At 41.0% G+C, this 27,887-nt stretch overlaps 6 protein-coding genes and 1 non-coding gene across 13 annotated transcripts; 2 read left to right on the top strand and 5 right to left on the bottom strand.

The window, feature by feature from the left end:
• On the bottom strand, positions 1–5,954 carry LOC661635 (uncharacterized protein). Of its 2 annotated transcripts, none has more exons than XM_015981188.2 (7): positions 5,793–5,954; positions 4,945–5,100; positions 4,589–4,900; positions 4,249–4,472; positions 1,383–2,267; positions 1,007–1,341; positions 1–961 (listed from the first exon to the last, which is right to left on the bottom strand). In XM_015981188.2, exons 2-7 carry the CDS (start codon positions 5,098–5,100, stop codon positions 801–803), a joined length of 2,073 nt encoding a protein of 690 aa, XP_015836674.1. In that variant the 5' UTR covers positions 5,793–5,954; the 3' UTR covers positions 1–800. The 2 variants fall into 2 exon arrangements, with proteins under 2 accessions (XP_015836674.1, XP_064215433.1); XM_064359363.1 differs by having other exon boundaries at positions 1,007–1,335; positions 5,793–5,953.
• A 310-nt stretch (positions 5,955–6,264) lies between these two features.
• Positions 6,265–10,537, top strand: HDAC6 (Histone deacetylase 6). Of its 3 annotated transcripts, none has more exons than XM_064359362.1 (12): positions 6,265–6,421; positions 6,475–6,693; positions 6,868–6,893; positions 6,942–7,156; positions 7,264–7,450; positions 7,496–7,767; positions 7,813–8,005; positions 8,070–8,129; positions 8,275–8,689; positions 8,735–9,209; positions 9,253–9,448; positions 9,497–10,537. In XM_064359362.1, exons 3-12 carry the CDS (start codon positions 6,870–6,872, stop codon positions 10,040–10,042), a joined length of 2,583 nt encoding a protein of 860 aa, XP_064215432.1. In that variant the 5' UTR covers positions 6,265–6,421; positions 6,475–6,693; positions 6,868–6,869; the 3' UTR covers positions 10,043–10,537. The 3 variants fall into 3 exon arrangements, with proteins under 3 accessions (XP_064215432.1, XP_064215430.1, XP_064215431.1); XM_064359360.1 differs by having other exon boundaries at positions 6,266–6,421; positions 6,475–6,635; XM_064359361.1 differs by lacking the exon at positions 8,070–8,129 and adding an exon at positions 8,155–8,214 and having other exon boundaries at positions 6,266–6,421; positions 6,475–6,635.
• LOC661720 (uncharacterized protein) lies at positions 10,534–13,861 on the bottom strand. The gene is made up of 11 exons (XM_008195255.3): positions 13,677–13,861; positions 13,522–13,621; positions 13,258–13,465; positions 12,923–13,209; positions 12,736–12,875; positions 12,333–12,690; positions 11,845–12,030; positions 11,536–11,798; positions 11,276–11,488; positions 10,900–11,227; positions 10,534–10,848 (listed from the first exon to the last, which is right to left on the bottom strand). The coding sequence occupies exons 1-11, from the start codon at positions 13,730–13,732 to the stop codon at positions 10,783–10,785; spliced, it is 2,205 nt and encodes a 734-aa protein (XP_008193477.1). The 5' UTR covers positions 13,733–13,861; the 3' UTR covers positions 10,534–10,782.
• A 61-nt stretch (positions 13,862–13,922) lies between these two features.
• Positions 13,923–21,609, bottom strand: LOC135267243 (dual specificity tyrosine-phosphorylation-regulated kinase 2). The gene is made up of 2 exons (XM_064359364.1): positions 20,268–21,609; positions 13,923–16,918 (listed from the first exon to the last, which is right to left on the bottom strand). Exons 1-2 carry the CDS (start codon positions 21,165–21,167, stop codon positions 16,238–16,240), a joined length of 1,581 nt encoding a protein of 526 aa, XP_064215434.1. The 5' UTR covers positions 21,168–21,609; the 3' UTR covers positions 13,923–16,237.
• Mir3832 (microRNA mir-3832) lies at positions 14,849–14,949 on the bottom strand. Its single transcript, NR_038654.1, has one exon. It is a non-coding gene; the product is annotated as a microRNA mir-3832 (primary transcript).
• A 2,258-nt stretch (positions 21,610–23,867) lies between the features above and the next one.
• On the top strand, positions 23,868–26,022 carry LOC661796 (serine protease inhibitor 77Ba). 3 transcript variants are annotated; one of them, XM_008195262.3, is made up of 10 exons: positions 23,868–23,885; positions 23,975–24,087; positions 24,149–24,324; positions 24,436–24,527; positions 24,576–24,770; positions 24,817–25,030; positions 25,075–25,292; positions 25,338–25,544; positions 25,590–25,728; positions 25,772–26,022. In XM_008195262.3, the coding sequence occupies exons 3-10, from the start codon at positions 24,306–24,308 to the stop codon at positions 25,894–25,896; spliced, it is 1,209 nt and encodes a 402-aa protein (XP_008193484.1). In that variant the 5' UTR covers positions 23,868–23,885; positions 23,975–24,087; positions 24,149–24,305; the 3' UTR covers positions 25,897–26,022. The 3 variants fall into 3 exon arrangements, with proteins under 3 accessions (XP_008193484.1, XP_008193485.1, XP_008193486.1); XM_008195263.3 differs by lacking the exon at positions 23,868–23,885 and having other exon boundaries at positions 23,933–24,087; positions 24,156–24,324; XM_008195264.3 differs by lacking the exon at positions 23,868–23,885 and having other exon boundaries at positions 23,935–24,061; positions 24,156–24,324.
• LOC660694 (uncharacterized protein) lies at positions 25,911–27,766 on the bottom strand. Of its 2 annotated transcripts, none has more exons than XM_008195261.3 (6): positions 27,625–27,766; positions 27,115–27,581; positions 26,855–27,018; positions 26,609–26,798; positions 26,415–26,559; positions 25,911–26,369 (listed from the first exon to the last, which is right to left on the bottom strand). In XM_008195261.3, exons 1-6 carry the CDS (start codon positions 27,730–27,732, stop codon positions 25,995–25,997), a joined length of 1,449 nt encoding a protein of 482 aa, XP_008193483.1. In that variant the 5' UTR covers positions 27,733–27,766; the 3' UTR covers positions 25,911–25,994. The 2 variants fall into 2 exon arrangements, with proteins under 2 accessions (XP_008193483.1, XP_967222.2); XM_962129.5 differs by having other exon boundaries at positions 26,846–27,018.
• Between the last annotated feature and the right edge of the window lie 121 nt (positions 27,767–27,887).

A 27,887-nucleotide genomic window follows, 5' to 3' on the forward strand; every position in this document is an offset into this window, starting at 1 on the left:
GAAAGTTATTGTTTTTATTTACAGATGAACATTTGAAAAATTTAACAATTCAGGAATCACAACATGAATACAGTTATAGCTTAGCTGTGAAGTGAAATCGAAAGTTAAAACAGGCACATGTCGAATAACGACTGTGATTAAAGTATACATATAGGCGGTTACGTATTTGTATTAGTGCCTATAAAAATACATATACCTATTAAAAATATAGCACAGTTTTAACAGGGAATGCGTGAAATCTCCGCACTTTTATTTGGAGTACCCTTCAGTCAGTTAAACTCGATTTTAGTGTTATTTCTCTCAAAATAACATTTCCTTTTTGCAGGAAATAACAAATCAACACTTACTGTCATAATTCAACTATACCTAAAATTAAAGTCAAAAGTAACAAGGCCGTATTTGCTTCAACACAATCAAAGACGTCATTAACAGATTATTAGTCCGATCCAGATTCCACATTCAAATTATACTAAATTGTACTACATTTTACTATCATGTTACATAAGTGATTGTCGCCCACTTAAAACGACTACCAACCAAATCAATTTTTATTATTCTGAAAGTTTTTGTGTTAGCTTAACTAAGTGGGCCGACAAGTTACCCTACAATTATACCGCTACGTCACTAGTTTCTACTATTGTCGCTACATCGAACCGAAAACAATTCTACGTCTGCTTAAATATTTAAACGGCTACATTTGGGTTAATAAACGCCAGGAATCAACCGAACCGCTACTCTACTGGTGTTTGTCTTCAACATCCACGGTATAAAATTATAAATATATTTGTATACGCTGTAACTTAGAGTTGTATATTATGGGAACTTCGGTACACCTGCTTCAGCGAAGCGGACTGATCTTCGAGACTCTTCTTCAAATTGGCGATGGTGTTCATTAAAACCTGCTGTCTTAAATTCTCCGCGCTAGTCTTGTACTCCTGCGCCTCGAACCTCGTCGGCGAATCTGCAACCGAATCAATAAACCGGCTATTGAAAAGGCCCGACTTACTGTTGTAAATATTCTCGTAATTGAGATTGAACGCCACGGTTTTTCCCCGCCCTGAGTACACCTTCCGGCGCACCGGCTCGCTCTGCGGACACCCGAAACCGACGGCGTCCTTAACTTTCGCCTCCCCGTCGGAGTCGCTGCTCGTGGGGCACTCCACTTTCGCCTTGCTCGCCTTTTTCCGGTACTTCGGACTGCGCCGGTTCGCCCGCAACTTGGGCGACTCCGGCCGCTTCGCCAGCGGCGAAGTGGGCAACTCCACCTCGCGGCGCATCATCGCCGGCGAATTGCTGATCATGAAGTTAGTAATGTGGTTTCGTTTAGGACTAAATCTGCAACTGCGAGAATGAAGACCACGTCCGTTAATTTCGCCAACTACCTATTAAAATTAGTGGACGGTATCTTGGTAAATGGGGGACCTGGCTCTTCGATCAGTCTATTTTTCATGAAAAGCTCCGGTTTGGCACATTCCGCGCTCCGCAAAATCTCGACGCGCTTGTTGGCGGGGCCTGGGACCCGCCGCGGCGAAAGGCCGTTGGTCTTCATGCTGCGCAGGATGTGCTCGGCCTCGACTATCAACTCGCGGTACTTCTGGTCGGCCTCTTTGTCCCGCTTGTCAATGGTTGAGAAGGGATCGTCGCGGGAGAAGCTGACGGAGTTGGAGCGCTTCTTGTCGAGGGCCAGCTTCGACATTGGATGGTGCTTGGTTCGACGGACGGACAAGGGAGTGGCACCCGCGCTTTTCGAGCCGTTGGGCTGCGCGTTCGCGCGCTCGGCTTGCTTGTGCCGTTTCTTGTTGGAACTTGACCGGCGCCGCTTCTCGCTGCTCTGCTTGCTGCGGCGAGTCGTGCGCCTCCGGGAGGCTTTCCGCTGGACTTCGAAGTTGTAATACGTGCAATGGCCGGTGTTCCGGTCCTCGCGGGAGTCGAGCTCCAGGTAGGAGCCGTTGTCTATGAAGTCGAACTCGCCGTCGACGGGCTCGTCTTCGTCTCCGCCGTCTTGGCCCGTGTCAATGTCAGTATCACAATCAGTCGGGTCGCTATCGCTAAGAATGTCGGTTTCTTTCTCGTAAACGTAACTCTCGTCGTATTTGCCCATCATTTCGTTCAGGGTACAGTCGTCTTCGTCGCTCCCGGACCGCTTCTTCGCGTCCCAGTGGACACTCGCCCCGCTTAGGGAGGAACAAGACGAGGAGGACAGGGACTGGTGGTTTCGCAAACTCGACCCGCGGAGCGTGGACGGGCTTCGGAACCTCCTCGACAGCCTGCAACTCATCGGCGGGTGTTGGGATACCAAGGCACATCCAATTTAATTTTTTTATAAATAATTTGGAAGCCTAATGAAGAAATATTGCCACCCTTTTTATCTTTCCTAAATTCCTAAATTAAATTTTTGTATCCCAAATGAGTTTTAAACATCCTACAGTTGTGTTTAACCTTCCTAATTTAAACTAAGATATTTTTCTATTTTTTATAGTAATATAAAATAGTATTTTCAATTGTATGTTGTTTTTTTAACATCTCGCTGTGGAGCTAGATATAAATGGGCAAGTCGACGTAGTGTACACGGACTTTCAGAAGGCGTTTGACCAAATGGATTATTTTATACTTCTCGATAAATTACGGCACATAGGTTTCAGTAGCTTCCTGCTTGATCTCTTAACTTCCTATCTTGTTAATCGTGAACACTTTGTTAGATACAGGAACTGTTTATCTTCTAGCTTCGTACCAACTTCCGGAGTGCCGCAAGGCTCAAATTTAGGTCCTTTACTTTTTCTATTATTTATAAACGATATTACTGCAGCAGTAACTTGTAACAGTCTTCTATTTGCTGATGACCTTAAGCTTTATAATATCATAAAAACCGGTAATGATTGTCAAGTCTTGCAGAATAACATCAACAATCTCCTCCAGTGGTGCGAAGCTAATAGGCTAAACCTAAATATATCTAAATGCTTTATTATGTCTTACACAAATAGGAAAATTCCGATCATGTATAGTTATAATGTTAGTGGTCACATTTTACAAAGAACAGACACATTTAAAGATCTAGGAGTTACCTTTGATAACAAACTTTTATTTGTGAATCATATTACAAATATTATTAATAGCGCGTATAAAACTTTAGGATTTATTTATCGCAACTGTAGAGAGTTTACTACAGCCTTAAAAGTCTTATTTTTTGCCCTTGTACGCTCCAAGTTAGAATATTGTGCAATTATTTGGTCACCTATATATGCCACACACATAAATAGTATTGAATCAGTCCAAAGAAAATTTTTGAAACTGCTATGGTATATTTCTTTTAAAAATTACCCCGATAGGGGATGTGACCAACTAGTGCTTTTAAGGACATTTAATATCAATTCTCTAGAAGTTAGGAGAATTATCTCAAGTATTGCATTTTTACATAAATTACTAAACAACAAGATTGACTGTATTGCTCTTGTTAATAAGATAATTTTTCTGGTTCCTAGAATTAACTCACGACATCCCATGACTTTTTACAGTTGCAGTTGTAATACGAATGTTCTATTAAAATCTCCTTTATATGTAATGTGTAGTAATTTTAACAAAATTAGCAGTAGTTGTGATATTCATTTTCATTCATTTAATTACATTAAAAATCATATAATTAGTTACTTTAGTGTCTAGGTAAAATTTAATTTTAGTTCTTGTTTCTTAATTTATTATTATAGTATTATTATTAGTTTGTTTTAGTTTATTTAAATTATTAGTTTTTGCTTGCAGCACGATCATTAAGTTTAAGTTTATTTTCTGTAATTGGGTGTTTCACCCGTTGAAAATAAAATAAATATTATTATTATTATTTTATAAAAAAACAAATTATTTCAAAAACTAAGCAGAATTGACCATTATATTCGCATCTAAGGCGAGATCCCGTGAGAAAGCCCAGCCCTTAAACCGGTTTAGCGTCTCATTTGTCCCACGAATGCGTAATTGACCAATAAAAACATAAAAATCACCTCCTACTTGTTTATCTGCCGCTCAAAAAATTGTAAGACGATTGAAGCGTTTGTGATTGGTTATGGGTGGGGTATTGCACTCCCGACTGTAAAGCGGACCAATCACAAGGCGATTAAAACAGTGCAAAAAACTATTTGATTATTTTGTAAAGTCGGCCAAACCAACTGGAATTTGGCTCTTTTCTAAGAAAATTAGAAGTTTTTGGGAAAAATTGGGGTTGCGCAGAAATGGAAGTAAGTGGGGAAGAAATCGTCTTACGGGCTGTCAGTCCCAGTGACTGAAGTTGTGATTTTGGGCACCTCCTGCCTGATGGGCCCCGGGCTTGGGGCGCTTCCCGGAAGCCAGGGGTTCGTCCTGATCCGGTTGCGCTGTCTTGGGGATGTGAGGACCGGACTGGCGACAACTTCGCTTAGTCTGGACGGGGTGACAGCGGTGTTGCACTGGAACGGACGTGTCTGGACCACTCGGTCCACCTCTTGCGTCTGCGAGTACTCCCGTCCAGTGAGAACTTCATTACACACCGAAACGCATGCGACACTGATACAAGTTACCGAACAAATCTACTTCAAACTAGACAAGTTAGGAACATCGAATTTACCATGACGGGTCTGGGTGGAGGCAGACAAGTGGAGGAAACTGGGGGCTTAGCCAAATCGGTGCCGATGCCGTGGTGTGGCACGTATCTCAGGTGGTTCTCGTGGTGGTGGCGCTCCCCCTCGGCTGGGAAGTACTTCACCCCTGTGCGGATGTTGATGTAGTAGTCCGGAGGAGCGCCTGGGGAAGTCCCATCAGTGGAGTATCCGGTCGAGTAGGCCGATTCGGGAGAAGATAGATTGTTTGCGGAATATCGCGTGGCAGGTGCTTGGGTAGTTTGGCCATTTTCGGGAGTGATCTTCCGATTAGTATTCCCCTATTCAAGAGATTAGTCCCGGAAAAGTTCCCTTCTAAACTCACCAGATCATCTTGGGAAGACCCGCAACTGGTTCCGTTCTGCCAGTTGGCGGTAACTGTGTTAGGATTCAAATTCGCTTTAGTTTGTTTCTCTTTTCGGTGTTGTTTTTTGCGAGGTCTCACTGCTTCCATCCATGATCGGAGCTTGCTTCCGAACATCTGGAATTTTTTCACTTGGCTAATTTGCCGGAAAAGTGGAAGCGTTTATGTTACATTTGTTGGACGATACACAGGGGGAGTATGAGCGTGGAGCTCGCCAATTAATTAAATTTGTTAGTTCAGGGAGATTAAACAAGGTGATATCAAGCAAAATGTAACGGAATGCCTCGTTGGGTTATCATTAGAACAGGTCGCTGAGGCCACCACGACCGTGGGTGTCTCCATGGTGACCAGAGAAGATTGAAACTAGGAAATTACAAACTCACTTGTGACGTTTTATAGCACGTTACAAATGTTCCCCTCTTTCAGAAAAAATAAATTTCCAAAAGTGTGTTAACGAATAATAGGGGCGGCGCACAAAAGCCCTTTATACCCAACTACTTTCAATGGCTCGTCCTAGATAAATTAATTGTCTACTCATCAGACATGCCTCCAACAATGTGGAAGACAGGTGGTTAAAAAAGAATGATTAAATAAAACGTAAACATTTTCCAAACGAAAACAAATAGTCCGCTAATTACCTAAAAGAAAACAAACCGGAAACGACGTTTTAAATAAACTGGGCCGAAAAATGTGTTTAATACATTATGAAGCTTTCAATGAAAATCCGATAAATGCATTAAAATGCAAACAGAGCATTTAACCGACGAGCGTCGCCGATTTAACGACATGCCTGGGAAAAAGCAACTCACCTTTAGTCACGATTTCAACCACAGTCAATTATCAATAATTAGAGCACCGATTAGTTAATGAGTAACTAAAATCTAACAAATAATATGGATTTTGAGCCATGTTTCACAGGCGTGTGCGTACAACCACCAACAATTTTCTTCTGGGATAGCGTCGAGTCCCGGACGCTACCGACGCCAATTCGGCTACCACACAGAGCCGGACTGGGCAACATTCCAGTTGCGAACTCTGTAGAATCGCTTTATTCGTAATTAAATTGAATAAACAACTAGCATACGAATTGTATGAATACAAAGATGAGTGAGAATGTTTTATTTCCCAACCTTGCATAAAAAATAGCAATGATGCACTTTCTTCGAGTGGGGTACAAAAGGTCGCAAATAAAAAGATTTTTTCAATGTTTTTATTAAGTTGTTAACTAACAAAAATGGTACAAATTTCTGAGGTGGGCCTGGAAGCTCAGCCCGGCTCTGCCACCCCCAAGCGTCGCGCGACGCCGTTCTTCGCAAAAATGCTTCGACGTCTTTCACAGTTTCATCAATTACGTTGCCGATGATGGATTATCCCAAGTCCATGTTTTTGTCGAATTAATCGAGGTGTTTACTTCTTCGAGATGACTATGCATATTCTGGTGAAATGAACGGCCAATTATTGATAAAAACTCAATTATAATTAATATTTCAGGCCGCAGGCGCGAAATTCAAACGAGAAGGGTAGTTCTCTAGTACAGTATTTCGTGAAAAAGGAATCTAGTGTCGTGTGGTCGCCATTTTCTCGTTCACAACTGCGCAGTTGATGAGATGGTGGTCAGGTGGTGCGAATAAGTGCAGCGTGCGTGCGGCTAAGTAAGTAGCTAAGTACACACACCTGTTGATAGGTGTACACATGGTATTATTTAAACAAGTAAGAGGCAATAGGGGTTGTTGTCTAGCGTAATACCTTGGAAATCCCAGATTTCGAAGCTAAATTTTAATCTGGTCCAACTTTTTCACCCCTTTTTCACTTCTAACTGTTGCAATCGGTTTAAATTATTTACCATTAAAAAAGATAGTTACAAAACAAAATTCGTTGTTTCAGGTATGAGTGGCTCATCAGGTCGCGAGGTAAGCCCTCTTTTGAATTTTTGAGGCATTAGATAACACGATATTTAGTCTTTGAGGGCCATGATGGCTGAGAAGAAAAAGCAAAAGCACCAGAATTTGCCGGATCTGGAGCTAGTTGATCCCTTTGCCAACGCCACAGCGTGTAATTCCATAACAAGGGGGAAAACTGGAATTGTGTACGATCGTGAAGTCCTAAAACACAAGTGCGACTGGGATGAGAACTATCCGGAAAACCCCCAGCGACTCGAATCGATTTTGGAAAAGTAAGTCATTTTTTACGACTTGTTTTCGTCTCGACTGGCGATAATTCCATTGTTTGTGTAAGATTAGAAGCTCAACCATCACATCAATTGCGCAATTTTTGTTTAAGATGTACCGGCCAGGGTCTGTTCGAGCGCTGTGTCACTCTCCCAAACTACAAGCGCTCGGATTTGTACGAAAAAGTTATTGCAAAACACAACCCTGACCTTTTCGCGAAGCTGGAAAGGGTTTCGAAGATGGATTTGAAAGCTAGAGAGCAGGAGGCTAGTTCTTATGACGCGATTTATTTCAATCAGGTTGACACAACTCTGGTTGTCACACAAATCAAGTTTAGGTTTTAGTCTACTTTTGACGCCGCGTGCCGTTCGTTATCCTCAGTGTTGAATCTCGTGACGGCGGTCGCAAAACGCGACGTTCAAAACGGCATGGCTTTAGTGCGCCCGCCGGGGCACCACGCCATGGAGAACGAGTACAACGGTTACTGCTATTTCAATAACGTGGCAATAGCTGCGGAGTCCGTCCTTCGGGAAGGGCACTCGAAGCGGGTGATGATTGTGGACTTCGACGTCCACCATGGGCAAGGCACCCAGCGAATGTTTTACGAGCGCAATGAGTAAGGTTTGACTTGGTGGGCTTTGCGGTTGATTGTGATTTTCAGTGTTCTTTATTTTTCAATTCACCGGTACGAGCATGGCACCTTTTGGCCCAACTTGCTTGAAAGTAATTTTAATTATATTGGCAGAGGTGACGGTTTGGGGTTTAACGTCAATGTGCCTTTAAACGAGACAATGCTTGGGGACGATGACTACTTAGCCATCGTCTTCAATCTGTTGCTGCCTCTGGGATTTGAGGTAATTCCGGCATGGACTTTTCGTTAACTCGCACTGCATGGTACTAACTTCATTTTTTTGCTAGTTCAACCCTGATCTGATTGTTATTTCTGCGGGATATGACGCCGCGATTGGCTGTCCGGAGGTAAATAATCTTTATCTTTTTCTAGTTTAACCCTGATCTTGTGATTGTATCGGCCGGGTTCGACTCTTGTATGGGAGACGAGAAGGTTACTTGGACAAGATAACTAACGTCCAGCCGTACGTGTTGCTTTAACTGTCATTTTTAGGGGCGGATGAACGTCACACCTGGGTTTTATTCGCACTTAATAAGTCTCCTTTCGACACTAGCCAGGGGCCAGATCGCTGTGGTGCTCGAGGGAGGGTACTTTCTACCCTCATTGTCGGAAGGCGCCTGTATGACGCTAAACTCTCTCCTGGGCAGTCCGTGCCCACTGTTGGAGCCCATTAAAAGTGTGCACCCAAGTGTGATTACCACGATCTGTAACGTCAAGCGTATGTTGCACACACGCTGGAAATGTTTCGATGTTGCGGAGCTAAAAACAGAAGCAACACACAAATTCGAAATTTGCTACTTTGGCGACAAACGAACGCCGCCCTTTGACAATGGACCAGGCAGCTATCCTGGAATATGTGACGAAAACTCTCGGTACTACTCGAAGCTAACTGATGCTTTACACGAACGTAAGTCCTAGAGAGTCGTTGGACGGTTCCAATTTGTCCTTCCAGGCTATATTTGTGCCTCCGACCTCCCCGTGAATTACATTTACGACGACCAGATGCTCCAACACACCCCACAATCGGGGGATTTGGAGCGTCCCGAACGCCCCGAGCGTTTGACTTCCATCATGAAGGTCCTCCAAGAGTTTGGACTTCTGGGAAGGATGCAGCGGACGCCCATCGTCCCTCGGGACTTCACCGAATACTCCCCCCACGCCCGAGGCTACTTGGGCACCGTCAACGAGGCCATGGAACAATCGAAGGACGTGTACGTCAATGAACACACACACGATTCGGTTGTTTTGGCCGTCTCGGGTTTGCTCAGTTTGGTAGATGGGGTGATGAGCGGGACGTCCCAAGCCGGGGTTGCGGTAATCCGCCCCCCGGGCCACCATGCGGAGCATGACAAGGCGATGGGGTACTGCTTCGTCAACAATATCGCCGTGGCTGCGAACTACCTGCTCGACAAATACGAAGTGGAGAGGTGAGTTCGTCGAAGTTTTGCCAAAATTCATCGTATTTCCTAGAGTTTTGATCGTTGATTTCGATATCCATCATGGGAACGGCACCCAGAACATGTTTTACGAAAACGACCGTGTCATGTACGTTAGCATTCACAAGGACGAGCACGGGAAGTTCTTCCCGGCGAACTCCCCCAGGAACTACACGTTCGACGGGTACGGGCGCGGGCGCGGATTCAACGTCAACATCCCGTTCAATAACGTAACTATTCCGCATTTCGGGACCAGTTTGTTCATTTGGTTCGTTTAGGATAAAATGGGGGACAGTGAATACTTGGCAGTTTTCCATAATGTTATTCTACCGGTGGCTTATTCCTTCGGCCCACAAGTGGTGTTGGTCTCCGGCGGGTTCGATGCCGGGATCCACGACCCGTTGGGCGGCTATGTGGTCAGTCCGGAGACCTTTGGCCACTTTATCCACATGCTGAAGGGTTTGGCTAAAGGGAGACTGATTCTCGCCTTGGAAGGGGGATACAATCTCACAACAACGAGCTATGCCTTCGCCATTTGTGCCAAGGCGCTTTTGGGAGATCCGATAATTATGCCAAAAAACGTTTTCAAGAATCTCTCAAGCGAAGCCGTCACAACGATTCGGAACGTGACGACTCATTTTAAGAAGTATTGGCCGATCTTCGAAGTCAATCGGGAACTGGGCGTAACTCCGTATATTTTAAAGAAAATCAAGGGTTTTAAAGAGAAATATTACGGGGAAGTTTTGGCAACCGCCATTGACCCCACTCGCGTGCAGGATAACGAATATGTCGAAAGCGAAATGAACAAACTGAACAACTCTTAAACCGTTAACGCTCATTTAACAGTTACCCAAAACTTTAAATTAATACTTTATTTTATTCGTATTTCGTCTTAAGTCCGCTCAATAAATCTAGTCTTAACTAGTCGCAATAACGACTAATAAAACATTGTAACATTCCTGTTTTGTATTGATATATATTTTATCCTTTAGATTAAGTTTCACTTCTTTTGTTTCGTGTTTCTTTAAACCTAGTTATCATCTCAACTTATGATATTGTAGGGTTTCTATACTTGTTTTGTGTTAGTTTTATGTTTGTTGTCGATTTTATTGGTGGCCAATAATATCGCGGATCGAGCAAACGACCCTGAATCTGGTAGGTGAGGCAGACTGAGGTAAATCCTCGTCTAGTCTCAGTAGTAGCTAACTTAGTGATATTGTAGTTTTTAAGAGTTAACTGTGTTCCGTCTTTGAGTTTGTCGTTAACTGTGAGGAATTCGGATGTTTGTTTTCTAATTTTTTAATAAAAGTTCAACTTGATTTTTGAAGTTTTATTGATATCAAAAAGCTGGAGACACGTCACTTTAACAACAACACATTAATTATAATGGTAACAAAGCTTTCACTTACGTACAAAAAGCAACACGATAATAACATGGCAAAAACTTAAGTCAAGTACAGTAGAACTTCGGTAATCCGGGCCCTGTCCATTAGAACGAAATTAGAAAGTTTAAATTAATGATGAATCTTAACCCACGAATTGGTTTAGAATAAAAAACACCGGATTAAGACGAGAAGGTGAGATTCAAGGCTCGGGAGATGAAGCAGAACGTATCGGTGACTTCTTCAATCTGAAATCACGCACGATAAATGTGATAATCGCACTTTTCGTAGTAACTTGCAATTTTTGAGGTAGGCTTGCCTGCTCCATGCCCGGCGCGTGTCTCTATCCTGATCATCAGAGGGTTTTTCTGTGTTGGCAACCGCCCAATTTTGTTTTGCAACTCTGCAATAAACTTCAAAGAATGTAAGGGAACGACGCGATCGTCGTGATCCGCAGTCAAGAGCAGAGTCGCGGGGTATTGGCCGCCATTTTGCGGGACTCTGATATTATGTAATGGCGAGTATTTGTACAAATACTCGAACTGTTCCTGCTCTTCGGAACAACCGTAATCGGACTTCCAGGCGTAACCGATGGTGAATTTGTGGAAGCGAAGCATGTCCAATACCCTACAGAATTATTTAAGAAAAAAATCTGAAACTATGAATGTTAATTACCCGACTTGGCAAATGGCAGCCCCGAACAGCTCGGGCGCTTGGTTGATGCACGCGGCCACCAACAAGCCGCCGTTTGAGCCCCCTTGGATTATGAGCTTATCGACTTTCGTGTACTTGTTTTCCACTAGGTATTTCGCAGCGTATTGGAAATCGTCGAAACAGTTTTGTTTTTTGCCAAAACGGCCGCCATTATGCCAATTATCGCCATATTCTCTGGACAATAAATTAGATAACACTTTTTTTTCATTACTTAATATTACCCCCCGCCTCGAATGTTGGCCAAAGCGTAAACTCCGTCAAAATTCTCGATAAAAACCAAACGAGAGACGCCAAATGACGGGGTAAGGTTTACGTTAAAACCCCCGTAGCCGTACAGCAGGCAAGGTTTCGAACCATCATTCACAAGCCCTTTTTTGTTGATGATAAACATCGGGATTTCCGTTCCGTCCTTGCTCTTATAGAAGACTTGCTTAGTTTCGTATTTGGACGACTCGAAATCGCCGACTTTAGTTTCGTGAAAAAGCTTCAAACAAGTTGTTAAATCGTTGAAAAATTACGACCCGACTTACCGTTTCTTTAATTGAACCTTGGTCAAAATCAACTTTGTAGATTATGTTAGGGGTGAGGAACGAACAAAAGCTGAAAAACATCTCTTTGTGGTACTTTTTGCCCGAAATTGCCGAAATTGTTCCCACGTCTAACTTAAAATCGTGCAGTTTGTTGCTACTCTTAATGTCGTATAGTTGCATAATGTTCTAAAAGTGTTGAGTAAATAATTCAAAGATTCGTTTTTTGCCATCCTTTAGACGAAAAAGGTGCATTTTTTGGAGGCCCTGAATGCGAATTTAATGACGAAATTTGAAATTTTGTGTCTGGCGGTAGGTAATAGAAATATCACGTTTCATCAAGTCTTATATTACAAAGATTATCAGGTTGGAGTTGTTTACACGTAATTAACGCCAAGTTGATTGGCCCAATCCGGCTCGCAGAACCATATTTTGAGTTAACTTTGTATTTTTTCGCCCCCTTTTCGCCTAATGGCGCCTTTTGCACGTACTTTGACGTCCTGGAGGTAGCATACAACTAGCATGTTCTCATTGATGGCATGAGCCCAGTCTAGGACATCCTTCGGATGCTCCGAAATGAGGTCCTTCCACTCGGATTCTTTCGGATTATCGAAATCGATAATAACGATGCGATAATTCGAGGCGTTTTTGTTAGTATGGAAATAAAACAGGTTTTTATCGTTCGTAATGTACTCAAAATCGGCCACGAACTCAGTCACGACCTCAGTCAGTTTCAATTTCCCCGTGATTTTCCCCGAGTCTAATTGAGCAAAATAGAGCAAGTTGTTTTTGCAGCCCTTGGTTCCCGTGATTACGAGGTATTTGCCGCAGTGGCTCACATGCGCCCCACTGAAAAATCAAGACAGTGACCAAAAACCAAAAATTTCTCCGTACATTCTCAAATGCGGGTCGTCGAATTCAACCACGACAACATCCTGCGACTGGTCGGTGCCCAGTTCGTGGTAGTACAATTTTTGGTTTTCGTTGGTTTTGGTCTCAGAACCGTCAGCCTTACCGGTTTGGTCCAAATACGCCTGTTTGGAAGCTTAGAAAAGGGAGTGAAATTAAGGCAGTGACTAACCCCATAGAAGAAGCCTTTGTTGTCGTGCATCCACGTCATCGGCGAAAATTTGACCTTTTTCAAAATCTCTTTGTAGTCCTTGCCAGTTTCGACGTCTTTGAACTTGATTTCCAGCCAATCGGAGCCGCTACTGCTCAGACCATAGGCGAAAGTTTGGCCATCTTCGGAAAACGCAGTTCCGGAGAGGGCCACGGTTCCGTCTTCTGAGAAGGTGTTAGGGTCCAGGAAAATTTCGGCTTTGCTGGCCAGGTCCTTTTGGACGTAGATAACGCTTTGGTTTTGCAGACCTGGTGATCGGTTAGTGAGGGGTTACGACGAGTTAATTGGAAAAATACCGGTGTTCCTATACTGATAATATTTAGTCCCGTGGCGGTAGGGGGTCGAAAATTTCGGGTAGTTCCAAAGCTGCGTAATTTTCTTTTTGATACTTTCTTTGAAACTACAACCATCTAAATACGGTCGGGTGACGGCGTTTTGGCCATCTACGTATTTTTTGGTTTCTTCCGAATCTGGGTCTTCCAGCCACCTATATGGGTCAGTAATCTGCGAAATGAATTTTTGGGGAAAATTGAGCAAAATGCGGATTTTTTGGTATTTACTTCGGTGCCAAAATAATTATCTTTAACGGTTTCATCTCTGCGTGCATCTGGATATTTGAAAGACATATTTCTTTTGGTACAGGAAACAGAAATGCACCTACTAAAAAAAGAAAAGCTCCACAAATGTGGCGCAACGAAACGCTTTTGACTTTTACCTGGTCCTGAAAATATTTAACAGAATATACATTAACAGAATAGGAAGATTGTGCATGTAGCATACAAGCGAAATGTAAGGTTATGTTTTGATTACCTTCACGACCTTCACTTTAGAAAATCAATTTTTGATAGGATAGGTTGAAGAAAGCTTCAGAAGAAACGTGTCATTTGAGCAGATCGAGGAGTGGCGTTTTGTTTGCACTATGATAGGGAGCGATGAGGGAGGGAGATAAGAAAAATGCGCGTAATAAAGAAAGATTTATTTAAATCCTATTAGTTAATGATATATAAACATGACTTAAATTACATACAATCACATCTTTGCTAAATTGAATGGTTAGTCAGCAAGTTATAAGTTATGTGTATTCGAGAAGTAAAATTAAAATGCAAGACTTGTGTAGTCAAAATAAAAGAAGAACACAATAGGGTGCTCGTATTTGCACCAAAGTATGAACAATTAATTACATTGGAACAAGTTGCAGTTCAATAAGGCCTGAGCACGAACTAACGCCGAGCTTCTACATAAAATAAGTAACATTAAAAGAGATCAAGCCCTTCGCAGCAGTCAGGGGCCATGTCTGTATGTACAGTAAGTGAGCACAACGGGCCCCTACAACAACTTAGACTAACTACTCCTATTCAGGAATTTACTTTAACTAAAATCATAAGTTAAAAACCTAGATGTAATCGTGAATTACCGCACCAAAAACTTCTGGGTAAATAAGACCCACCATATTCAGGATACTTATTGCTCCTTCTTGAAATCACATCTTTTTGGTACATTGGGACTTAAAGCAACAACGAACACCTAGCTGGGGTGTATCAGTCAAGCATAATAGTTAAAATTTATATCACACAACGATAAACTATTTTAATTAATAATAAATCACAATCTTTAGTTATAATACAAATGTGCGCTTTAACTTTTCGTCAGATATAAAAATATGGAAAAATATCAAGCTTCTTTCAACAAGAACTTAATTACTTTCTTATTTTATACAATTATCGTACATTTGCGCAGATTTTTTTGATGTTGAGTCGTTAAAAAGCTTAGACTGAATATGATGAACACGAAATTTGCCTAACGAATTTATTACCCCAAGTATGGTGCGATAATGATTAGGCAATAAATTACTCAAAAAATTTGCACAATGAATAAGGAAAAAAAGAGCGTGCTTAACTGAAATAAACAGGAGAAACGATTTTGGTGTATGAAATAGGACAAAACTACACACCAGAATCATTTCGCCCGTTTTACTCCAGTTAATCTAATCTAAAATTGAAAATCATAATAAAACTACGAAGAGATGATTAGTGTCTAATAGATTTGCAATTTTTCTTGTAACTTATTGTAGGATCTTCACATGCTTTTAGAGTTTACTGACAGTCAAAAAAATAATAAGATCAATCCTTAAAAATTAATATTTACAATAAATCTACTTACAAGTGCAACTTAAGACATCCTAGTTCACTGCTATAGGCACTATCTGTACACAATCAGTTAACAATGGGACAAGATGAAACACCTGCCACATCATATACCGAATTTTTCTTCTAATTACCGAGCTTATATAATTAACTCTAAAAATCCTTAAATCCAATCACAACAATTTAAGGACTTTACATAATTCAATTAACAATCAGGCAAGCGTTTTACAACATTTTGGTACAAAAATGTCTAAATTCATACAATCTACGTATCACTTGACGGTTTAAATGTACCCAACATTGTACAGACAACAAGCGTTTTCCGAACAAAAATAATAAGCTCTTAGTCTTGATCCAGTTTTTAACTAATAAAAACGAAACTAAGGTCATTTCGACAGATCATTAACATCGTTGTGCTCAAACAAAACATACTATCTAGTATACCCTGAAATAGTAATCTCACATGTTCATGGATGACGCTGCTTGGTCGCATTTCCAAATTAGACCACAAGATAAATGCAAACAATATTGAGCAAAATAAAATGACTGCTGTAAATTATCAAGTCCAGTGCCCGCCAATTCTCGATGTTTTCCTCCGTAGAAGAGGAAACGACCGAGATTGGAGCGGCTTTCGAGCTAGTTCTATTTCTACGAACCATTTACGAAAACGAGGAATAAGTGAATCTACTTACACCATTCTAGCGCGAGTTTACAAACACGTTGAAAAAGTTTGATCCTCGATATATGCTCTCACAATGACTTATAAGATAAAATTTTTGATATAGTTATGCACATCCCTTCGGTGTATGATTGAGGGCACAAAATGGACAAATCACATGATAAAATAAATAAATAGAGAAGGTAAAATGAAATAAATGAGTGATGTCGGAACTGGTTGTATAAGTAGTATAGAGTGGTAGGGGCGGTCCACTCGCCCCCCTCAGTCGCAATCGCATATTGCACGTACTAGTCTAATTGGAGCGTGAGCACTGTCGATAAATAAATAAGATGAGACGAACGAAACGATGGGATGGAGAAATTGACACGTCGGAATGTACACATTCCAGTCCGCATTGCATCACAAGACAAGACCGCTCGCGCGATATGGTCACCTAACCTAGAAGGCTGGGGGCTACGTGACGGGGGGCAGCTTGCCGGAGTGCAGCGTCGCCGAGCGCTCCTCGCTCAGCTGCACCCGCACCTTGTTGCTCGTGAGCGTGTTGCTCTTCGGCGTGCGCATGCCGGTGGGCGTGGCCGCCGACTGCTCGGCCTTCTCATTGGGCGGCCGCGGCAGCCGGCGGCGCAGCCATGCGTGGCGCAGCGCTGCGCTCGGCGTCATGCGCACCTCGGGGTCCCACTGCAGGCAGCGCTGGATGAAGTCGAGGAACAGCGGGTCGTCGCAGCCCTTCAGCGCGCGCTTCAGGTCCTTGGAGCCGGGCGGCCCGCGCGGCTTCCCGCGCCGGCTGATGCCCGCGCTCAGGATGACCTTGCCGTCGGGCATCGTCGTGCACGTGCAGTACCGCGGGATGCCCTTCGAGCTGATGAAGTTCTTGGCGCGCTTCGACTGGTCGAGCAGCTTCTGCGGGGGCATGCCGAGCAGCTCCATGATGCACGCCAGCTGGTCGGCCTCGTCTTCGCCCGGGAGGAGCGGGAAACCCGTCAGGAGCTCGGCTAGGATGCAGCCGAGGGACCACATGTCGATTGGCATGCCGTACTTCGCACCCAGGATCACCTCCGGGGCGCGGTAGAAACGGGACTGGATGTACGTGTACACGCGGTTTTGTTCGTAGCAGGAGGAACCAAAATCTATCACCTGCAACAACAAAAATTAAGCGAGGCGGAAAAAATTGCTAATAAGTTGGACAAAACAAAAAACTCACGCCGCGCTGAAATATTGACATCGAAATTAATTCTTTTGGAACCATTTCAATATTTTAAGTTTCAAATTTATCAAAATTAAAAATAAACCTAGGAAGAATTTCCCTACACACAACAAAACGTATAGTCTGAATACAAAGATCCACTAAAAATATTTATAAAAATAACATCGCGACATCCACAATTTAATCCCCTAACTATTTTTTAGATTTAACTGTGGAAACTGTGAGTCAAACTGAAACGCCTTGAAAAAGGAATAAACTTGGATTTTTGATCCAATTCTCCGATAATATCGGAGAATAAGAAAGCAAAATTTATATCTCCACTGTATACTCTGGTAATAATTAAAAAAAATTAAGAATAAATGTATGTTTTTAAATAAAAAAATGCCTTCATAAGTACTGCTTTAGTTGTATACCTACCTATCATTTGAAACAACTGATGAAATCGCAAAAACCTCTAACTAACCAAAGAAAAATATTTACCAGTCTCGTGACGAGCTCTATTGAAATTGTGATTATATTTATTATTCTACCATGGCAATCACAACAGAACAATAAATTTAATAACAATTTTAATCGAGCGCTGCACAAACTTATATCGAGACAAATGGACACTTTTTCCAGTCCAAGCTACGTGAGTAGTTTTATTTTATTCTTAAATGATGTGCATATTTTCAATCCATCACACAAAGAGCAGCATTTCGTTAATTCAATTAATCGTATTTCTTTGAAATAAAAGGTGAATACGCATCATTATAAGAAAATTTAATCTAAAATAATCAGAATAGTTTCTTTGTATTAATTTCATAATATAAATAAACTTGCACAATCTGAATTTATTAAATAATAGGATAGACGCCATTTTTCATTGGAACGCAACTAATAATGACGGTGTTACGCATCTCTTGTTTCAAGAAATAATACATTTTTTATTTATTTATGTACACATACATAAAAAATTAGAACAATTTGAAATTATAAGTCAACAATAAAACCAAAATATGTATTTGAATATTCCGTTATTGTTATTATTTTTAATTTAATAAATGGTTCATTCAAAAGTTTGGCAGATTTAATTCACCACATTATAAAGTAATGTTTTCGGTTGTCACATACACGCGCTTTCGTGATAGGTGAAAATATAAATATCTAAAATTAGTATTATGCTTGACTATAAAAAAACAAATTAAATCAATAGTGTTTTGCAAGCCTGACCATTAGAAGCGTCTATTCTGTGTATTGATACGTCAAAATAATAATTGTGGTTTGCATATTTGAACGTTGCATGCAATATTATGCAAATGTGTCAAAAACAGACACGCTATAATAACAATAATGACATTTCGCGCTTCTAGAGGCTTCTAAACCGATTCTTAGTGGAATATTTCCATATTGACTGTGATTAGTTTGATTGTTTGATAAGAAACAGATTTTATCTAATCTACATCAAATCCCAAAATTGGGCAATATTTTATATTACGAAACGATGTTTATGTAGGTGCAATTGCAGAATTTTGCAAACAATAAACACAAGTTCACAATGGATTGCATCCATATTTGCCATAGTATTGCCTTGGCATAATTTTAAACCGATTTATGACAAATTTTATAGAAGTGGGTTACCCACAATAAAGCACTTTGAAGATTTAGAACAGGCCACAATAAAATAAAGCCGAAAACCTGTCCAAGACGCTGTCGTAGATTTCTTTCCACTTAAGTGCTTCATAGTTAGGTATGTTGAACTTAAGACACATTGTTCATGGTTAAGTGCAGTTTCTAAAATAATAAAGTCCAAATTTATGGCTGTCAAGAGTGACAATCTTTCGCTGAGATACAATCAATTCGTAGAAAGTGCTCTTGTCAAAACCGATCGATATTGGCGAATATTGCACTCGGTAACTGAATACGATAAAATTGTATTAAACTTGCGGTTTGCCTTATATTCAAAACAATCGGGGTATTCATCACGTTCTAATCTGATCAATTAACCAAAACAAGAAATCATTGTTTTGTTTAGAAAGCTAAGTTTAGATTAGTGTCGCCGAGTTTAAATTTATTGTAGCACAGTTCCTCTGGCGTTTAATTTTAATTTTGTCTCAGTAAGAACATGTTTTTCTTTGTTTTCACTATTGTATTCAGTGACAAAAAACCACCATTTCTACAACTATAATGAAAAAGCAACGATGCATCAAATATCGTGACCAGTCTATGTGAAGCATATACAGGATAATAAATACCTGGACCAAACAGGAAGTCAGACTTATTGTTAATAACTAGTTATAGTCTTTCAATTGCTAGATTGTAGTTACGGATAATGTTGAGTTACGCTTTATTTGGCTCAGACAAAATCAAGAGTGATTTATTTTTTACCACACTTCCCATTTATTTATTATAGAATAGCAATGCTTTCCCATATCTGCACTCGATCAGTTTTTGAGCATCAATAAATGTTCCAAACTACTGGCAATTATCCTCCGACAACTGCAGTTCCCAAAACTATTACAGTGGGACCCGGTTATAACGAACAGAACTCATAGATTAATACTTTGTATCGTGTGTTTTCAAAAAAATTTCCAAAATTTGTAGATTTTAAGTACCACTTCGGTTGTCATTTTAATGTATCTGTTGACGTGTTTTTTTTACTACGTGTAGAGTTATTATTATTATTATTATTATTATTATTAGAACAACCCTGTATGTTTATTCAATTTCCTCAGTTTCCTACATTTCTGTGACGAAGATTTAGATTACGAATTTCCCCGTGAGTGTGCACATTTTAAATACTTACCTAATCTCTGATGGTAAATGTTATCAGAGGAAAAAGTGTTATTGCCAATTTTGCAAATCTTCACATAACTATGCGAATATTTTTGCGATAATTAATCGCACCTGCGGAAGAACATTCGCACGTGCAAAAATGTCAAACATTAAATAATTATCTTTCGTAATATAAAACCGAAAGATATAGTTATATTGCAGCCATGAGCCGGCAAATTTATTTGAAATTTTTAATAATTAATTAGTTTTGCCTCTCTTCCGGATGTGCGATATGTAAAGTTAGTCTTTGTTGTCCATTAAATCCGAATTAAATTTCGATAAAAAATTGATAAATGTACAATTTCATTTCTAGCCCAGTTTCAACCCCACAATATGAATAAAAATAAAAAACTAAAACTGTTAGGTTTGTTTTGTAGTTTTTGAAATGCATGTGTTCCACCCACACGTGGATGTGAGTTTTTGGCATTGTTGTGAATTTGGGGGGTGTAGCATGGTTGTACTAACCTTGAGTCCACTTCTTCCTTGTTGTTTCAGCAGAACATTTTCCGGTTTCATATCGCAGTGTATAATTTTGTTTTTGTTAAGCGCATCAAGGCATTGTAGTAGCGAATGACTAAATTTGCGTACTAGCTGTAGACTAAAGCCCTGAAACTTGTTTTTCTTGATAAGTTCATAGAGATTGATGGACAAAAGTTCGAAAGTGATGCACATGTGGTTACGAAACGTGAACGAATCCAACATATGTATGATATTCATCGTGTTGTCTTTATCTTGCTTCCGGAGATGCTCCAGGATGCGCACCTCCTCCTGAGCCTGCCTGTGGAAGCGCTTCTCGTTGCGGACCATCTTGAGGGCCACATGCATGTGGTTCTTGTGGTCGTAGGCCTTCACCACCTGGCCGAAGGAGCCCTTCCCGATCACCTTGAGCACCTCGTAGCGGTAGGCGACGTGGTCGTGGGGAATGTGCAGGTAGGAGCCCTGGTCGTTGTCGTACTCGCAGTTGTTGGGGTTTCCGATGATCCCGGGCCGCTTCTTGGCGTTGGCCCCGATGAAGTAGATCTGGGAGAAGTTGAAGATCTCGTGGTGCTCGTAGGGCGTCAGCTTGTTCATGTAGAGCTTCATCACCTGGTCGGGGGTGGCCACCATGGTCTTGTGCTTGTCGGGGGGCCCGGGGGAGCCCTTGGGGCGCAGCATGTGCGGCTGCATGCACTGCAGCGCGCACGAGCCCACCACCTGCAGCTCGGGCAGCCCGCCGGGGGCGGCGGCGGCGGGCGGGCTCTGCTCCTTCGCCGCCGGCTTCAGCGGGGGCAGGCCGCCCCCCTCGGCCAGGTACGAGTGCGAGGAGAACAGCTGGGTGCGGGACATCGGCATCTTCAACGAGTTGGCCACTGCAGCGCTAGACATCTCTAGCGCGTTTCATTTTCCCCAAGCCCAGAGGTTGATGGCCAACCATCACTAGCACGCACCACTAACTAATACACGGACTTACTCGCACTGGACCCTTTTCCACATCCTGAGCCGCCAACCACCAGCGACACGCGTTTGGCCTCCACTTTAATACAAAAACATTTTAACTATAACAAAGGGATTTTGGTTATTTTACAGCCATATTTCCGATCTAGTGCTAGTGCTCCAACTGGTGGCGCTGCTTGCCTGCACAAAACCTCTCGGCCGTCTTCGACCCTCCTCGACTCAAATTTACCCGGACACCATTGGTCTATCCCAGCCAGTTAGAGCCGCCCATTTTCGAAATTTCAAACAAATATTTTTTTACTCCGCTTATTATCAATCATTTGCACACAATAAACAGAAAACAAACACTTTTACGTTTTTTCACCACTTTATTCACTTCCACCCCTCACAAAACCCTTCCGAAAAATATATTCACGCCAGTTCGTCCTTGACTCAACAATTAAGGGTCATTGACTTCTCAAAAGTTATGCCAGCCGGCGTAATTACGTCAATATAATCGAAATCACTACACAATGCCACACTTGTAGTGCTTTCACATAAAAATCATAATTTCATACAGAGAAAACAAAAACCAAAAATTTCTCATAATATTTGTATTTTCAAAGCTCGAAACTTAACTGTACCTAAACATTTAAAACAAATTAAAAGATAATTTCGTGAGTAGGCAGGTGGTAAATGATTTGCTTTGCTACTACATTTCAAACCACCAAAGCTTATCGTGTGGATGATAATCTGCGAGTTCTTATCAGATGTTATTAACTTTCACTACCAGGAAGCGATGATGAGACAACGTGACTAATTGCATGTCTGCACTGGAAACTAACTTTTTTTCAATAACTATTTTCTATTGTGTATTGGCCGACATTGGAACGTAGAAAATCACATCATACATTTTACGATTTCATTTTTCTACAACAAAGAAATATAGAACTGCATCAACAACTGTGAAGCCGATTGAATTACACAAAACTTTCAGAACAAAAGGTAATCGTATTACAAAGTATAGACAGGCAGGTATAACCAGCAATACAATATCCACTTAATCAAAAACAATATCAAAATCGGATATAAAACAATATTTTGTCTTATAATTGTGCCAAAAGTGCTCTTTACAGCAATACATAATCTTATTATTTATTATTATTATTATTTATGAGTGTCACAAAGACGAAAAGAGTGCGTCTTTTGACGCTTTGACCGCTTTGTTTGGTGGAGTATTCGGTGAAATGTCCCCACTATCAGGGAAGTGGTTTGGGAGATGCGAGTGGGTTGGCCCAGGCCCTGCAATTGCATTCACACATCGCCGCAGAACCAGTTTTTCAGCAATGTGATTGCTTGGCGAATCAATTAAGACGTCTCGATCGACAAATCAATTTCGTTACAAGTGCAATGATACATGAACCGACATTTTATTGTTTTCATTCGCAAATAATTTACTTTACAATAAAAGTAAACGCAATAAATGGGTTCAAATTTTTGTTTCCCAACCAGAAAGCGAATTCTAGTTGAGCTTCAACTCAACTGTTGGTTATTTTATTACAAAATCTTCTAATGGTTTTGGCGTAGCTAATTTCTCAAGAGACACGAATGCACGCAGTGGGGGCCGAACAATTCTCCAACTAAGATGCAATATCCAAAATGGACTTTCATCGATTTATTAATGCTAAATTAACTCAAATTAAATTGTTACGCGAATTAAAATATGAATGCAAATATTTAAAAAAAGCGGATTAAAACTTATAATTCAAGAATAAATTAATTCGAATTAAGTTGCTACTTACGTCACATTAATTAATTGTTTTGTGAAGCGGCCTTTAGTTGTGTAGTTTTGATGGACAAACTACAGATGTCGTATCAAGCCTCTCACTCACGCAAAGTTCTTTTTTTTCAAAACGGCCAACTTTGAAAAAAAATAATGCCGAAAAAAATTTGAAAAATCAGTCATTTCCGAAAAGCGCGATTTTGTCATTAAAAAAGACACGTCTTGACAAAATCACCAAAAAAATGGAGGGTTTCAAGTGGAGACAAAGATGGTTTTTATTTAAAAGTTTTTGCTTAACCAGAAAATAAAAATATCGTAATTAGTCCTGTACCAGAGGGTTGATTTTTGATCAAACGAATTAAATCTGCTTTATATTTTTCTATTGTTGTCATTATCGTACAACCAAACCATCTTGAAAATCGATAAAATTGTGAAAAAAATTAAATTCCGCTATAATCTAATATGTGTAACTTTTTAACTTGTCTCAATAATTTAAAACGATTTATTCTCGAAAACTGTTTATCCTAGAGTGTTGTAAAATACATCATCGCACATTTACGTCTGTAGAAAACCATATTTGAAATAATTTTACGATCTAAAGTTGATTGAAAATTTTTACGGTTTTGATAGTTACGAACCCACTTACCTACCTTCGAAAAATCAAGGAAATATTTTTTTCAACTCGCTTCAAGAACTAGCTCCAAGCTGATTTATTTTTACATAATATTGCAAATAGTGGCTATTTGATTGTTAATTCCCTCAATTATGGTATGAAATGACTAGTCATATCTCCATACAATAACGAGTGACATCAATTTTTTTATTTGAAACAAGTTTCCGGATGTTGATGGTTTCAAGAGAGGGATAGCCAAATGGGAAACCGATAGGTACACATTACTAATAAGTTCTTCGAGTTGATTTACGTATTGGTAAATCAATGAGTTGATTTATACCTATCAACAGTTACTAAATTTAGATATAAATCCGTCTTCGTTGAAAAAGCAAGGAACTGTTCGAGATTCAAGTCGCTGGGAAAAACCCAATGAATATCTTTAACAAGCTGGTAAGACGTTCTGGCTGTGTACGTGCGTAAGTATTAGGATAAACACTAAAATTTGTGCTATAAAAGGAAAAAATATTAACGGGATAGTTAACAGATAAAGGTCAACCGCGCTAACTCGGGGGATATCAAAATTTCTTCACAAAACGAGTTGAACGCAAATTACCGCCGACGAGTTTAATTGCATCCAGTGTTTTCTAATCGCTTGTGAGGAAGGCACTGCAGTTGCTGATGTACCAACAACAACATGGATTTGAAGAGAAAGTGTAAGTTTTTGCCGAAACAGCAAAGTTCACGTTATTCTATTGTGTTTCACCTTGAACGTTTTATTGACGCGATCTACACGATCCTTTGTTACATTTAATCGAATATTTTAGTACCGATTTTCATCTGGGCGACGGTGATTTTTTGCATTAAGGCCCAAAGTATCAGCGACTCGTCGAATGCGTTTGCAATCGATTTACTAGCGGTGAGTTAATAACCTTGGTTATTTATTTAATTATGTTAATGATGTCAGGCTACCAGTAAAGAACCGAGAAGTCCACGGAACTTAGCACTGTCTCCGTACACAGTGTGGACACTTCTCTCGATCATCGATGAAGGAGCAAAGGACAAAACGGCCAAACAGATGGAAAGCGTCCTCAGGATACCAAGCTTTCCCGACAAGGCTATGTTTAGGAACAGCTTCAAAAATTTGTCGGCCCTTTTATCGGTAGTTGCGTTATTGTTCCGATCCTTAATATTCACCAACTTTGTAGGAAAAAGACGACGGGGTGAACCTAGACATCTACAACGCTATTTTTACCACAAAAGCCCAGGAACTGAAAACCGACTTCCGCGACATTGCCCACAAAGATTACGGAGTCAAAATAGAACCCACCGATTTTTCAGACACCAGAACCGCGAGCGATAGAATCAACAAGTACGTGGCTAGCGCGACAAAAAACCGAATACGAAATTTTATACGCCCAGGTAGTTAAAATTTCAACTTTCGAAACCTTGCAACCATTTTTTAGACGATGTTTTTGACGCTGAAATTTTCATCGTCAGTGCCATGTATTTCAAAGGCACGTGGATGAAACCCTTCAATAGGTCTGAAACGCGCCGTGACACTTTCTACGACGAGAAACAGAACAAACTTGGGGAGGTCGACATGATGTCGCAGATGGGCTTCTTCCCCTATTCGAGACTCGAGTGGATCAGGGGCTACGCCATAGAGTTACCCTACGGAAAGGTGGTTCTTTCCGTTCATAAATGACCAAATAACAACGTTTTGTAGGGCGACAAAATGTCAATGATTGTGATTTTGCCGTACAAAGATCAGACGCTTGCGAACATGCTCAATTTAATGGCCGAGCATCCGTTCAGCAGGATCATCGACCGGCTCAACAAAGCCAAGGAGGATTTTGAAGGCGAGGATGTCAAAGTGTATTTGCCACGTTTTACCGTCAAGTCGGACTTGACACTGAACACAGTACTTGAAAAGGTGAAAAATTATAATTTGGCGCAGTCGGTAGGAATTTTTTTTTAGATGGGAATGCCGGACGTGTTCGACGCCAGTCAGGCGAACCTCCTCGGCATGTTCCCCCACTATTTGTACATTTCTCGACTGCTCCAAAGGGCGGAAATACAAGTAAACGAAGAAGGAACTGTGGCAACCGCAGCTTCTGGTTAGTTGACGTAAGCACAACTTTGACTACAGTGCGATTTTAGGTGCGTCAGCTGTGAATAAAGCCCCTCCTCCGAAATTTGTAGCTAACAAACCCTTCTTGTACTTCATTGTGAACAAGCCGGCGAAAAGTATCGTGTTTGCGGGAAAGGTGAGCGTCCCCCCATGAAATAAAAAACGAAATGTTGATTCCTTTATATTGGTATAAAATATAAATCACAGTATAGACTTCAGTTCATGTTTCAAATACGGAAAATGTGATTTAAATTATTGTAAAATATACTCTTTATAGTTTCTTAGTGCTTTCAATTCTTTTTTAAGTTGCTTTATTAAATCTAGAGGTTGGACTAAAATCGATATGTCTCGCCCCACCGAATTGAGGCGATCTCTCACTTGGTTCTTCTTAAAAAATAAGTTTAAAGGGCGCCCGTTAACTTCCGTCAGCACCCAGTTGGTTAACGATAAACCATCACAAGTTTTCGTTTTGGCTGACAATCCCTGCCTAGCAGCCAGGCTGTCTTCCTCCACCAGTTCTATAACTGCGGTGTTATTCTCCTGAACTATTCCTAACGACTGGCCTTCGGTCTCACGCTGGATCAAGAAGACCTGACCATGAGGCACCCTTTTAATAATAATATCAACCTAAAAACACACATAAACCATCAATTAACCAACTTGACCACTTACATATAGACCACAGTAATGCGACTCCAGAATCCTATTAGCCTCAGCTGTCGATTTGACGGGAATTCCAGCTACACTTAGAATTTTATCACCGATGTGGAGAACGTTATACAACATTGGTTGTTCTCTTTGTTTCCAACCACAAACCCTAAAAAACGGGGACAAATATGATCACACTGTAGGGACGCCCAGCATACCAAACTGAGTCAAACGCGTCAGCTAAGGCCACTGAATTGATACAATCTTTTTTCCGCAACTGTAGCCTAACGCCACCGGAATGTGCCATCTCGCGCTGCAACTGTAAAACCTGCTGCTCTCTAAATGTCTTATATGATAAGGGCGGCTGCTGGAGGGCACTTGACGAACGCTCTAATTGTCTGGACGGACCTTCAAACACTTCTAGTATCAAAATTGACATAGCCTTCAGTACGTACCTGGATCACCTTGAAACAAACGCTCGTAATGACAAGCTGCCGTTTCAGTGTTTATTTGCTGAACTGCGTTGAATAAATTATCAAATCTGAACACTTCCGGTTCTGAGCTGCTTTCTCTTCTTAATCGAGGCGTTTCTTCACCGGAAGAGTTGGTCTGAGATAACGATCTATTCCTACAAATTCATTTTTATGGTAGGTTACACGTCAGTCAGGTCAGGTCAGGTCCGACAGCCACAAAACCGAACAAAAAATTAGTTTGCAATAGTTACCAGTGCCGTATTAGGGGTCTCCCTGAATCGGAATTGCTGAATTCAATCTCAATGCCTGGTAAGACCTCCAATTCGCTTGTAGGTGGAGGTGGTAGGGGCGAGTTGGGGTCCCTTGTAGATCGGGTGGAAACTACGGGACCACGGCCAACTTCTGGTAACTTCGAATAAACGTTATCTTTCGGACTTAGTATTCTCAATTCTTGCAACTTTGTCTGAATACTGGACACCCAGTCTCGCATCTGGTCCCACGTTGGGGCCGTTAGTCGCACAACTTCAGTTTTTAGCGTTAGTACAAATTCGTATTCTTGCTCGTTTGGACAGATTGTGGGTGAGACATGTTGCACTTCATTCAAGTGAATGAACCAGTCTGGCTTGTGAAGGACTGCGATTTTGTTGCTGAGATACATTTCCAGGAAGGCGTCTGTGTCATCGTGGACACAGAACACAACCCAGAGGGCTTCCCGTTTCTAAAACTGGAAGTAAAAATTTTGAAAAAAATCTATATCTTACCTTTTTAACGTTTGATGTGACTTTTTTCAGCCAGGCGTTTTTGTGAATTTCGCGGAATGTGATGTTTCCAAACTGGTTTTGTGTCTGATTTGAGTTCTGTGTTGCCATTGTAATAATTATGTCCTGATTCGTTCAACAATTGGAAAGTTAAATCATATTGCTTCATCCCAGTAAAGTGTGTGAAAAACGTGTCTAATGCATGATTTCAACACCGCAACTATCACAAAACTAAGTTTTTTTTCATTTAAAACAAAACTTAACAA

This window comes from Tribolium castaneum, chromosome 10, assembly GCF_031307605.1.
Source record: "Tribolium castaneum strain GA2 chromosome 10, icTriCast1.1, whole genome shotgun sequence".
Taxonomy (NCBI): domain Eukaryota; kingdom Metazoa; phylum Arthropoda; class Insecta; order Coleoptera; family Tenebrionidae; genus Tribolium; species Tribolium castaneum.

Excerpts from the sequence above, each read along its gene's own strand:
- LOC661635 (XM_015981188.2), bottom strand. The coding sequence starts at position 5,100 with ATGTTCGGAAGCAAGCTCCGATCATGGATGGAAGCAGTGAGACCTCGC. Across the intron at positions 2,268-4,248 it reads GTCACTGGGACTGACAGCCC|GCTGTCGAGGAGGTTCCGAA; the intron begins GTAAGACGATTT and ends GATGAGTTGCAG. Across the intron at positions 1,342-1,382 it reads CCGTCCACTAATTTTAATAG|TTGCAGATTTAGTCCTAAAC; the intron begins GTAGTTGGCGAA and ends TCATTCTCGCAG.
- HDAC6 (XM_064359362.1), top strand. The coding sequence starts at position 6,870 with ATGAGTGGCTCATCAGGTCGCGAG. Across the intron at positions 7,451-7,495 it reads ACGCGATTTATTTCAATCAG|TCTACTTTTGACGCCGCGTG; the intron begins GTTGACACAACT and ends TTTAGGTTTTAG. Across the intron at positions 9,449-9,496 it reads TCAACATCCCGTTCAATAAC|GATAAAATGGGGGACAGTGA; the intron begins GTAACTATTCCG and ends TGGTTCGTTTAG.
- LOC661720 (XM_008195255.3), bottom strand. The coding sequence starts at position 13,732 with ATGCACAATCTTCCTATTCTGTTAATGTATATTCTGTTAAATATTTTC. Across the intron at positions 12,876-12,922 it reads ACAAAGGCTTCTTCTATGGG|GCGTATTTGGACCAAACCGG; the intron begins GTTAGTCACTGC and ends GCTTCCAAACAG. Across the intron at positions 11,489-11,535 it reads GCCAACATTCGAGGCGGGGG|AGAATATGGCGATAATTGGC; the intron begins GTAATATTAAGT and ends TTTATTGTCCAG.
- LOC135267243 (XM_064359364.1), bottom strand. The coding sequence starts at position 21,167 with ATGTCTAGCGCTGCAGTGGCCAACTCGTTGAAGATGCCGATGTCCCGC. Across the intron at positions 16,919-20,267 it reads AAGGAAGAAGTGGACTCAAG|GTGATAGATTTTGGTTCCTC; the intron begins GTTAGTACAACC and ends TTGTTGTTGCAG.
- LOC661796 (XM_008195262.3), top strand. Across the intron at positions 24,771-24,816 it reads ATTTGTCGGCCCTTTTATCG|GAAAAAGACGACGGGGTGAA; the intron begins GTAGTTGCGTTA and ends CCAACTTTGTAG. Across the intron at positions 25,729-25,771 it reads TGTGGCAACCGCAGCTTCTG|GTGCGTCAGCTGTGAATAAA; the intron begins GTTAGTTGACGT and ends GTGCGATTTTAG.
- LOC660694 (XM_962129.5), bottom strand. The coding sequence starts at position 27,732 with ATGGCAACACAGAACTCAAATCAGACACAAAACCAGTTTGGAAACATC. Across the intron at positions 26,799-26,845 it reads TTTGTTTCAAGGTGATCCAG|GTCCGTCCAGACAATTAGAG; the intron begins GTACGTACTGAA and ends AAGTGTTTGAAG. Across the intron at positions 26,370-26,414 it reads CGCATTACTGTGGTCTATAT|GTTGATATTATTATTAAAAG; the intron begins GTAAGTGGTCAA and ends GTGTGTTTTTAG.